The sequence below is a fragment of the Corylus avellana genome, chromosome 4 (assembly GCF_965113065.1).
Source record: "Corylus avellana chromosome 4, dhCorAvel1.hap1.2, whole genome shotgun sequence".
NCBI classification, from domain to species: domain Eukaryota; kingdom Viridiplantae; phylum Streptophyta; class Magnoliopsida; order Fagales; family Betulaceae; genus Corylus; species Corylus avellana.
Window position 1 is genome coordinate 26996776 of NC_142493.1, and position 12022 is coordinate 27008797.

A 12022-nucleotide genomic window follows, 5' to 3' on the forward strand; every position below is an offset into this window, starting at 1 on the left:
CATCATATCTCATCCATAGAGATTTACATATCCAATTACCAATTACAATCCAATATTTCATATTCAACCATTATTTCAATTACAAATTTACATCAATTTCCATCTATATCTCAAATTACATATTTTACAATAATTTATTACAAATAAGGGGTATAGTACTAGTAGATTGGATTAAATCTCTATTGCATGTGTTTGATAACATCTCAATTATACTCTGGCCTATTCAACTTCGTTAGTGTCATTTCTCCCCTTACCCAATTCCCTTGGTATCGTGTAGAGAAAAATGGGGCTTGTTCCACATTGGCCAAGGAGCAGCAAATGGATGAGTTTATAAGCACCAAAGGTCCTCTTCCAGTCATCAATTGCTTGGATGGGTTATTTTTGTGGGTCCTGCTTACGAACCATTTTCTCCTATTTAGTTCCATTAGTGCCATTCTCCCCTTACCCAATTATGTTGGTATTGCATAGAAAAAAATAGAGTTTGTTCCACATCGGCCAAGGAGCGGGAGACGGATGAGTTTATAAGCACCACGGGTCCTCTTTCAGTCAGCAGTTGCCTCGATGAGGTACGTTTGTGGGTTATACTTATGAACCATTCTCCTATTCAACTCCGTTAATCCCATTTATCTCTTACCCAATTCCCTTGGTATGGCTTAGAAAAAAAAAAAAGTACAAGATTTGTTGAGTATTTCAAGACCAAAAGAATGCCAAATTTATATTTTAAAAAGTTGATAGATTTGATAAAATTAGACGGTTGCACCCTGTTCTTTTGCCAGTTCAATCTTGTTAAACCAGTGAACTGTTCCTGTTCAATTCAATTCAGTATGTTTTTTTTTAATAAGTAATCAAAATATATCATTACAAGCATAAGGCGCCCTTAAGTACAAATGAAGTATACAAGAGAAAGCAGCTAGCTAAAAGGAGCAAAAAGAACAAAGAAAATCAATATAAATAATTGTCAAAGGATAAACATAAGCAGCTGATTCAACTGATAGAGCAATTTAAGGGGTGAATTGGAACAGAAAGGAGACCAATTCATGGTTCAACAGGTTGAACCAGTCAATACGGTCATTGTTTAGCATGCTCCATTTGTATTCCTTTTTTTTTTGGGGGGGGAGGGGGGATTAAGTTTAATCTGTATTTTAGTTGTGCCTAATTGATGTCATGGTGATGCTAGCAAAAATATATTAATAATACTGTCACCAACTTGCTGCAAAAATGTTGGTAGATATCATGATATGTCAATAGACATATAGTGCATTCAAAAACATTAATATATACATACCCTATATACGTACAGCATATAATTCGTTGATGGATATTAAAGAACAAGACATGCAGAACATGACAAGTACACTGGAAAAGAGAATAAATAAGAAGAAACGTACAACTTCACTGACAATAACATCTGGCGTGGACTCTCCAAGTACATCACCCAGGTAACCATCGCCTGAAAGCTCCATGTTTTCCTGGATAGCATGTACTACACTAATTAGCTAATAATGCAAGCCACTAGTTAGCTAATTAGCTGCGTTATTTTTCCGGGTAGCATGTGCCAATTAGCTACTAATTAGTATCTGTTTTGTATCATTCACTTACTTTTGTATAATGGGAAACCAATTTACAGCATAGATACTGCCAAGTACTCATTTGGTAAAAACCAATTTTTATTAAATGCTAAAATAATAACCATTGCTGACCAAGTAAACAAGGCCAGTTGAGTTATTCTCAAAAATGACATTTACATATTTGTTGCTTACAGAGTTTTCTGGAATCAAATCAATTAGTTAGTCAATGTTTCAAGCTTGTACATCAACAAACAAGTGAGGACACCATTTATTTTATTCCATCCATAAGAATAAGTTAAAACACAAATAGCAAATACCAAAATTATCCATGAAGATAACAAATTATAGAGCTTCTTGTGTTTTCTATACATTATAAAACTCTAAAGAAAAATAATAATTGGCCAGTATATAGACCAAAACAAACTACCTACCGCTACCAGGGCTTCTGTTAGATCTCCAGCAGCTAGATAAACAGGTTGAGCTACATGGCAATAACCCATCAAGCGGGGGACTGTTGGTATAATATCTCTGTGGTTTATGACTCGCCAGCTATCTTTAACTTTCTGCAAATGTAAGTACTGAAGGTTGTGTAAGCATTCACCAAAAATGTAATAAAAGACAAATATAAGAGGCAGATGCATAAAGAGCATCACACTATTCTTACCAAGAAAAAAAAAAAAAAATAATACAGTGTTTTGCATGTGTGTGTGTGTCTGATGTAGATCAACTAAGCAACAACTTCATGGAAACGTTTAAGCAGAAGAAGGGTGTCTAGGGAGGGGTACTTGTGATTTAACAAGTACCCAAGAGTTGGATTGATACTTGATTGAGGGCTGCTCGAGCAAGACAGTTCGTTCGATCGAGAGGAAGAGATGCTACTGGTAGAAATGCTCGAGAAGTTTGATCGATGGTTCGATTGATTGAAAATGCGATCTTTTGTTTGATCCTTGATCAAACTTGCGATAAGGGTAGTTTTGCACTTCTTTTTTCAGGGTTGTGACCCTACTTCTATTTAAGCTTAATAAGGATGGCCTGGCAGACCATAAGTTGTATTTCTCAGTTTTCTCAATAAGAAACACTAAAAGAGTGATTTTTCTTCAATTTTCCTACACTTCCTTGATTTTATTAGGATTTGTGGAAGAGTTATGAGTTTGTGTGCTTGTACATTCGGGTTTCCACTTTGTCACGCTGCATCAGTAGTGTCGTATTTTTGCATGAGGAACTAATTGAGCCATTTTACTAGTCAACTCAGTGACTAGTTTGCTCGACATTCATAAACCAGAACTTAAGAGACTGGATCCAGAGCTCCAAACAGCTTTTGAAAATCTAAATGAATGACTAGTTGCTCTAGCATATAATAAGTCTCCTCAGCATGCAACAAAAATAATAAAATCCAAAGCCAGAGATCTGAACCAAACTCTGTCAGAATTACAGGAACAGAAATTAATGCAAGAGTATGAAAGAGTGATCATTGCAGAGACGATGAAGCAATTTTCTGCACTGTAACGTAGTGAAACCCTACTCGAATAAAGAAACAAAGGTGAATGATGAACTAGGAAATAGAAAAATATATAAAAATGTGAGAAGATAATGAAATGAAAAATAAACAGATCAACTAATGTTTTTAATAGTCACATAATGTCAGCAACATGGAAGATGGAAGTGAAAAGAGAATAGAAAAATAAAAGAACTAGAGGAATCCCAAAGCCCTTGACCATAGTGTCATATATCTGCAGTATTATAATATGGGTTACCACCCTTACAAGATGCAACAAACATGTTACATATTATATTACTAACTAGTAAAATCACCAATGAAAAAGCAGAAAAGGGTTGTATGAACTATAGCTCTCATGCTTTCCATCAGAAGATAACCTCATGATATAGGCCAGCTTGCCCTTCAGTTCATGCCGAATTTAGTTCGAAAGATGCAGACCAAGAACTAATTTTCTGCTTGCATCTTGCCATGCATATTTCCCTGTTATTATTAGTTGTTCCAAGCTGGAATACTGTTCATATTATTGTAGCATGATATTGATCACACAACTGTAGCTTTTGGTAACTGTGGCATTTGGTTTAACCAGGGTAATTTTTCCTTTTCATTTTGCTTTAAGTTATAATGTTGGACTGAGATTAAGCCTGGTAAAAGGTTTGGGATTAACTTATATTGGGGTTTTATAAGTTCCGATATAATAAGTTGTAGCCTTTGGGGAAGCAGACTTTGATGCAGGACAACCGAATTAAGAAGAAGAAGAACAGAGGAAGGGGAGAAAAGAAAGGGGACTGAGTCACACAGTTCAAAGAGAATGAGAGTTTGGCAGTCTCCCCACCAAATAAGAGGAAGAAGAGGAGTCACGCCTCAAAAAATCAAAATCTCTTTTCATCAAACTCTAATTTGTCTCCATTGGGGTACAAAAGCACACATATATATAGACTCAATGACTAAACCCTAATCCTAATATAACTTTGGGCAAAACCCATTTATTGAATTACATATCCACACAAGGGAAGGGAGATGAGAGATTCAAACTAGTGACCTCCGTTTCATGAGGCGTGGTACACAGCCGATTGAGTTACCCCTTGGGGACAACACCCTTAACTATTAAAGAATTAAGTAAAACATAAATAATAACCTAAAGAATAAAAGAAGCATCTCTCATCCTGCATCATTTTCCCCTGCTTCAACAAAATTAGACCTCGATTTTTTTTGAAATGTGGCAAAATAGGAACATAAAATTTTGGGTCGAAGCCCAACTTCTCAGGAATTAAAAAAGGGTAGAATAAACTGAAGCGTTCAAACTCCTTTTTTTGGTTTTAAAAAACAAAATTCGTTTTCATCAAATTTAAATTTATATAAACTCATTGATTAAACCCTAACCCAAATTTGACTTTGGGCAAAACTCATTTATTGAAACATAAACTTAATACTAATGACCTAAATAAAACTGAAAGACCCAATTATTCATCTCTCATCCTGCATCAGACTTGTTATTGAATTTCTTTTTAGATTACATTGAAGTTCAGACCTTTGGCCGAACATTTGGGGTTTTCTTGGCTGATTATTATGGCCTTGCAATCAGGCTTGCTCGGTCTTCCTTCTTATAGTTACGTAACAGATCTTTTCAGCAAGTAGTCTGGAAGTGGGGGGAAGGAAGAAGTGGAAGGTTTGTGGAGATGATGCTACGTGTGGAAGACAGGGAGAGGAAGAGAACACATGGCTGAAGACTGTTATTAAATAGCTATACAGCTGGCATCCTTATGTCTAACGGGCTGGATTCTGTAGATGGGTTGGTTGAGATGTGGTTAAGTGATGTGGGGTTTTCTTAGTTAGTTGGTTGTAACGGTCCAGTAGTAATTGTCTACATCTACTTATCAAAAAAAGTAATTGTCTACATCTGGGCTCATTTTAGTGGTTTTACTTGTATAAAAGGCGAAGGCTTGTTAATGAGAACTATTCAGACGTTTTGGCTCTCAATTGTTCTTAGAAGTAGTTAAAATCTCTTAGTTTCCTTAGTTTCGTTAACTCTGTAGAAGTAGAGTGCTGTAACAAGTTAATTTTCTACACACTTGCTGCATCACCTCAGCACAAACAATGGAGCCATAGAGTAAAATTCTATGAAAAAGCAAAAAATTGCGAGAAAAATTTGAAGATAATATCAATTTTTATCACCTCGTTATAAAGTTCTGCAAATTTTTTGTTACCAACTCTAGGAGATCCAAAGTTATACATAGTCACAAAGATTGCCCCACGCCTGATACACAAAAAAGAAGAAAATAGATAATCAGTTTCACTGCCATTACTCTCAAACACATTTCACTAAAAAGTACAAAGAAACAAGTTTCTAAACCTACAAAGATCTAGTATCTTCTATCAAATTCTAATCATAAACTAAATGTATTATTAGCCTTCTATAGTTCGTAAGTATTATTTCAGACAAACCTGAAATATCAACAGATTTAATTTCCTGATGCGACAACCAATTAACATTTACTGGGGATGATATTAATCATTTTTTGAAGAACTTAACACTATCAACTTTCTAGAAGGCAAGCTGCACTTATTAAATACATAGGCAGAGTTCTGGCATTTTTCTACATTTGCAACAATATGATAACACTCTCTATCTTCCAGCCTCGTGAGTATGTACCAGGCTTTACTATCCATGACAATTAGTAAGTCATGCTTCCTAATGTTGACGCAGTTTTTTCACTTTTCATAAAAATCTTTGGAGACATGGATTTCAAAAGATAATACAAATTCAGATATAATTATTCGTGCAGAAATATTATCAGAACAAAATAACCACCTTTATGACAGACATGATACTTCAATAAAACTGGAAACCATCCAAGGCGTCTAACCAAGAAAAAGATCTCTCGGCAGAACCAAGAAAGCCAGCTGTCCAAAGGGAGATCTCCCAGACAATGTCAAATAAGCCGATACTTGGGTCAATAACGTAAACAGCACCAAAAAACTAAGGGGTTAAAGTGGCCAATACAACAAGCATACCCGAGATCTATGCCTTGTGCACACAAGTGATTGTTTGTAATGGGAGCAGGGCCTAGAAAGTCGGTGGAGGTTCAGCTTTAGATCTAAGTAGTCCTCTATGACAGGATCCTCAAAATATTCTCATAATAGTTTCCATAATCATAATGATTGCATATTATTGCATTTTTTTTTTTTTAAAGCATTATTCTGTAATAATTGCATGATTGCAAGCTTCTCACTAGGTATGTAATTCTGTAATAATTACCTTTCTAGAATAAGTTGCAATCCTCTCTATAAAATGATGTAGATGCTGTATGGCAGTTCAATCAGTGAAAACATCAACATTTGGAGGTTGATCCTCTCGAAGTGATTAATGGAAGAGAAAGAATTGACCGAAGCTTTAAAAATAGTGAGAGGACGGTGGCGAAGTTAAAGGCCCTCTTATTCAATACCCTTTTTTCAGTGGATGGTTGCCCATGATTGTTTTCATATTTCTAGCTTTTATAACTTTTTCTTAATCTTTTTTTCTCTTTCTGGTTAGGTTTTTCTCTTGTATACTTCTTGTGTACTTGAGTGCATCCTTTTGGTTTTTAATGAATAAGATAAGAATCATCTGTCTTTGTGAACATAAGTAATATTATACAGAATGAGTCGATAATAATAAAATAAAACATTTACTTAAGAGAGACTTATATAAAGACCACCCACGATACACACCAAAGAAGTGTTGGGTGAACACAAGCTTGGTTGGGTTCTTTCCAAGAGATGCTTCTTCGATGTTCGATCTTTCTACAATGTTTTTCTTCCCCATGCTAGTATTCCATTTCCTTGGAGGAGTACTTGGTGGAATAAGGTTCCCATTAGAGTGTCAATATTTGCTTCGTCAAACGCTTTAGGGAAAATCCTCACCATGAATAACATAAGCGACATGTCATAGTGGTTAATTGGTGTTGTATGTACAAGAGAGATGGAGAGTCAGTGGACCACTTTTTGCTACATTTGAGATTGCTACTGCTCTATGGAATACTATTTTCGGTCGTGTAGGGCTAGCTTGAGTTATGCCTAGAAGAGTGGTCGACCTTTTCACTTGCTGGAAAAGGCAATTGGGTAATATTCAGAATGCTACAGTGTGGAAGATGATTTCGTCTTGCCTAATGTGGTGCCTTTGGAGGAAAAGAAATGACCGGAGTTTTGAAGCCAGTGAGTGGACTGTGGTGAAACTAAAGGCTTTTCTTCAAGATACTTACCACTGGGCAGCTGCCTTTGACTTTGATATTTCTAGTTTTCATGTTTTTCTTGATCCTTTTTCTTCTTCTGGTTAATTGTTTCTCTTGTATATTTCTTGTGTACTTGGGTTGCGCAATTATGCTTCTTATTGAAATTGCGTTTACTTATCAAAAAAAAATTTCTTCTAACCATCCTAACCAATTAAACTTTTTAAACTAAGAAGCTACCAAAACTAGAAGTTAGACAATTTGTTAGAAAAACCAGAGCTTACACGGGAAGGTTGGATTAAGTTTAAGGAAACATCAAACCTTTCATAAGCTTCGTTCAAAGCTTTTTACAGTAATTCTTGCCTACATAAATTTTGCATGTAAAACACACTCGCTTCATATTTAATGTAATCAAGGATTAAGAAAAATGACTTCATAAGTAGAAAGAAAAAGAACTTACTTAGCTAACTGACTAGAGGAAAGCTCAAGAGCAAGAAGGGTGGCTAATGCACCACCTAAACTATGACCAGTCACATACACATGCCATTTGAGCAACGGCTCAGCAAGATCATCTCTGTCACACAAATAAAAAAGGGCATGCTGACATAATTTGGCATGTTAAAAAATAGCCACAATGCATGACAAGAGTGTCTAAGTTATCCAACATAGCCTGAGGAAATATCTATATATCATACTGCTACATGTCTAGCCAAAACAGGAATAGCCTATCCATCTATAAAAAGGATAATCTAAAATTAGTCATAAGAAAAAATTTTACTTTTTTTTTTTTCTTTTCCTTTCTATGCCAGGCAATAGTTAGTTCTCAGTTGTCAACAATAGTAGTTGAAGATGGTGATCAAGCTAAGAGCTACATGTTCAAACCAAAAACTAATTTGGGGAGAATATGAATAAAAAAACACACATATTGTTTGAAAATATAACATTTTTCTAATATCCAAGATATTATGGCTTATATTAGATCAGAAGCTACTTGAAGCATTCATTGATTTAAAACAATTGAAATATGTCAAACATGTCATGTAAATGAAACTTCAAGAGAACATTTCTGACATAAACGTGAAGTTGAGTAACCTATCAAATTTTTACAATATAAACCATTTAACATATTTCTCTCATGCAACATAAAGATGTTAGCTTTACGCTCAGAATAAAGTTGAATAAGAGAACAACTTACATATACAACCAATTGCAAGTTTAATTAGAGAAATTATCCTTGTCCTGACCGAATCATATGCACTTAGAAAACCACTGTGAACCTGAAATAATTAAACCACCATCACTTATACTAAAGTAAACAACAGTCGTAAACACATGGTGCATCTGATGAATAATTAACACAATTCAATCTACCATTCGTTTACATACTTGAATTTCTTGCTTGAAGTCTCCACCTATCCTTTCAGGATTTAGCCTGCATATGTGATATAAGAATCAGCGTAAGAAAACATAGATAATAGGTGATACTTTTCATGGAATTACCTCAACAACAAAAAAAATTGTCAGATAAATCAATCAGAAGCCTCAGTGCTAGGGTAACATTATTACAAAAAAAAAAAAAATGTTTGTTAGATAAGACAAAAAAAAAAAAAAAAAAAAAAAAGATGATTCTGGTAGGAAGAAGCACAACAAGATGTGTTTTCTGCTCTAAATATTACAAGTATTATTCAGCTAATGACAATACTGCAATGGGCAATCTCTCAATTGCAGCCCACATTCACCAATGTAGTAAGGGCACTGTTTTCAAGAAATGCAGACAATAAAACTAGATACATTGACAGAAAAAGGCTCTTAAAAGGAACAAAATTAACAAACCACTTAACAATTTGTAGCCTGGGTAGATAATATATTACCCAGCAGGAACAAGCATCAGATCAGTTCTCAAGTCCTTCCATCGTGCCTGGAAAAATAAGTAAATGAGCAATTTGAACTGAGAGCCAAATAACCCAACTCCACTGAGGAGAACAACGGGATATAACCTACTTGTTCTGTTCCTCTGAAAGCGACTACTAATCTTCTCCTTGCAGAATCACGCCAAATAGCAACCTGCAACCCCTATATTTTAGTGATTTACAATATACATTTCTTAAATTCAAATGATGAAATTTCACCACTTATTAGGGTTGAAGTAACATTACTTTCATTGTACTTTGGGGCGCCTTACGCTTTTAATAAAGTCCATTGATTACTTATCAAAAAAAAGGGTTGAGGTAACATATTCCATTCCATTGAGTTCAGAGAAATATTACAAGAAAAGTGAACTCCCTGCTGAGGAATAAAAGCTCACCTGTGTGTCTGTGGATGCATTGTCTAAGAAACATATTTTCTCAAACTCGGACTTAATAAAACTAGGATGGCCCAGTGAAGTGGCAAGCATTGCCCAAGCTTCCATGGCACTTTCTGCAGTTAAAAAAAGTGCTTTCATCTCCTCAGCTCTCCTTTCATCCACCACTGGCCCATTGCTTGAGCTGGAAAGCTTCTCACTTTCGGAATATCCTACTTCATTATTATCTTCCAGTTTGGTAAAAGCCTCTTCTTTTGTTTCACTCTTTCCTTGAGGACGTCCATCCTTCTTTAATTGAGAAACTGTTGCGTTAAGAAGCATTAATGCCCCTAAAACAGAATCAGTTTGCCTCATTATATCCTGTGTCAATTTTTTAATATCTGGTATTGAAGACTGAATTGCGCTAATGCCAAGTGAGCCAATTTTTTTATCAATCTCACTATCTGGACCTTCTGAAGTTGCAAGCCCTGATTCAATATAACCTACTTCGGCAATTTTTTGTGACTGTAAGCCAATTCTACTTAATAAGTCAAATCCATCCCACTTTAGTGTCTCAGGAACAGAGATACCAAGTTTCTGAACAACATTTTGATTGATAACATCAGCAAAGTCCCTCCAAAAAAGTTTATCTGAATGCACCGAATTGCCAACTGGAGTCACTGGTTCCAAGGCATCTCCATTCTCCATACCACCATTATCTGCACGAAAATCCTCTAATTTGCTCTCTTCGTTGTAGCCTGTGCCGTTAAAAGATCCTTCTGAATCTTTATCCATTTGTGAAGCCATGTCTGACACGATAGAATCATTTACCTTCCCCAGTCCTCCTGAGTCATACTTGTCAATACTTGAAAACTGACCCTTCCAAAGCTTTGCATCATTGAATGCCTTCAATTGCGCAAAAGCATATTTTACGAACTGACTTGCTTGTACAGACTCAGAGCCCACAACCATTTTCAGAGCAGACTCAAAACCTTGTTTCCGAAGAAATTCCAGAACAAAAGGGACCTTCCACCATTTTTTATCCTCATCAATTTCATCGAAAGTTTTGTACTTAACCTGAAACCTCACCATTATCAAGGATAAGCTAGAGAAATATTAAGTAAAGCTTACAGGGTCACAAAAACAGCAGATGAAGGCTAAAGAGTAAGATCAACGAAGAAGATCCTCATTCAGCATTTAATTATATGGTAAGTAAAACAATTGTTTTGATAAGACTGAGCTTGAAGAAGTTCCAAAAATGTTTGGAAATCTCCTCCTGCGTGGGGTTTTCTTTGGCGGGGTTTTTCGGGCCAAGTCCCACAGTGCAGGTTAATTCTCATCCCTCACCTGAAGTGTTGGTTGCTTCATCATCGGCTCTAGTTGTAAAGGAAGACGGGATGGAAGGAGTTTTTCCCATCCCTTTGGGTGGTTGCTCCTCCGTCACTCCAGCTGCTGACAAGGGTGAGGATTTCAGGTTGACTGGTTTGATCCAATCTCAGAAGTGGCTGGAAGGCTTTGGTCCGTCTTCGGTGATAGTTGTGTGGAATCTAGGAGACGATTTTTGGGATTGGGAGGACGGAGACTTCCCTTACCCTTTGGGTGCTTTTCCCCCCGCCATGCCCTTGGATTGGGATTTGGATTGTGATAAGGATGTTTGTCCTATGGTGGGGGTCTCGTGTGAGGGGTTTAAGGATTCGACTTTGGCGCCCCTATCAGCCATTGAAGAGAAGTAAAGAGCGCGCATTCTAAGACAGTTGAAGGGAGCTATTGAACTTAGAATGCTCCACTAACTATGACATTGCATGCACATCCTCTTGGTGTGGGAAAAGCAAGGCTCACATGCTTGCGTGGGCTGATTCAACTTAAGCTTATTCATCCACAACAACCAAGAATATGCCTGGAAATCTATCCTCCAATGCAGCATAAACACAGCAATTATCGTACCAGAATTGAACCACCATCACCAACCCCCCCCCATCTTGAAACAAACAAATCGAGAAAATAGGTCCCACTCCTGATGTTCTCCCACAAATTCATACCATAGGGTCCTCTTACCTCTTCCGAAGTCCACTCACCCAAGATTTTCCCATATTTCGCAACTGTGACCCACCTCCAAACCATTTCCCTAGCAATGCTTGATTAAAGGGTTTCAGTTTGTGAATAGCCAATCCAACAGCCTTTATCTGAGACCATTTCACATTCTAATCAACTAAATGATATTTAATTCATCTACTAATAAAAAAAAAATTGATATTTAATTCATCCCTAATGCCTCCAACAAGAAATCCCTTTTGTAACTTCTCCAAACTCTTGGCTACTTAAACAGGAATATTTATAAAAAATAAAAAATAAAATATATAAAATGTAAAGTAAAAAATATTAAAAAAAAAAACCCCTCCAAATTATCAGTCATTTTCGATTTAACCCCCTAATATTTTAAAAGTGATAAAATAGTTTCCCAAACTACCAA

The 12022-nt window shown here is 36.1% G+C and overlaps 1 protein-coding gene across 1 annotated transcript in view; it reads right to left on the bottom strand.

The window, feature by feature from the left end:
- The window catches only part of LOC132177742 (uncharacterized), a 37445-nt gene that overhangs the window by 18497 nt on the left and 6926 nt on the right, over nt 1-12022 (bottom strand). Inside the window, exons 6-14 of the mRNA XM_088515807.1 lie at nt 9577-10629; nt 9273-9335; nt 9143-9189; nt 8658-8703; nt 8467-8548; nt 7732-7843; nt 5239-5320; nt 2000-2146; nt 1389-1469 (exon numbers count right to left, since the gene is read on the bottom strand). Coding sequence (XP_088371933.1) covers nt 1389-1469; nt 2000-2146; nt 5239-5320; nt 7732-7843; nt 8467-8548; nt 8658-8703; nt 9143-9189; nt 9273-9335; nt 9577-10629 — 1713 coding nt within the window. The remainder of the gene's footprint in view (nt 1-1388; nt 1470-1999; nt 2147-5238; nt 5321-7731; nt 7844-8466; nt 8549-8657; nt 8704-9142; nt 9190-9272; nt 9336-9576; nt 10630-12022) is intronic.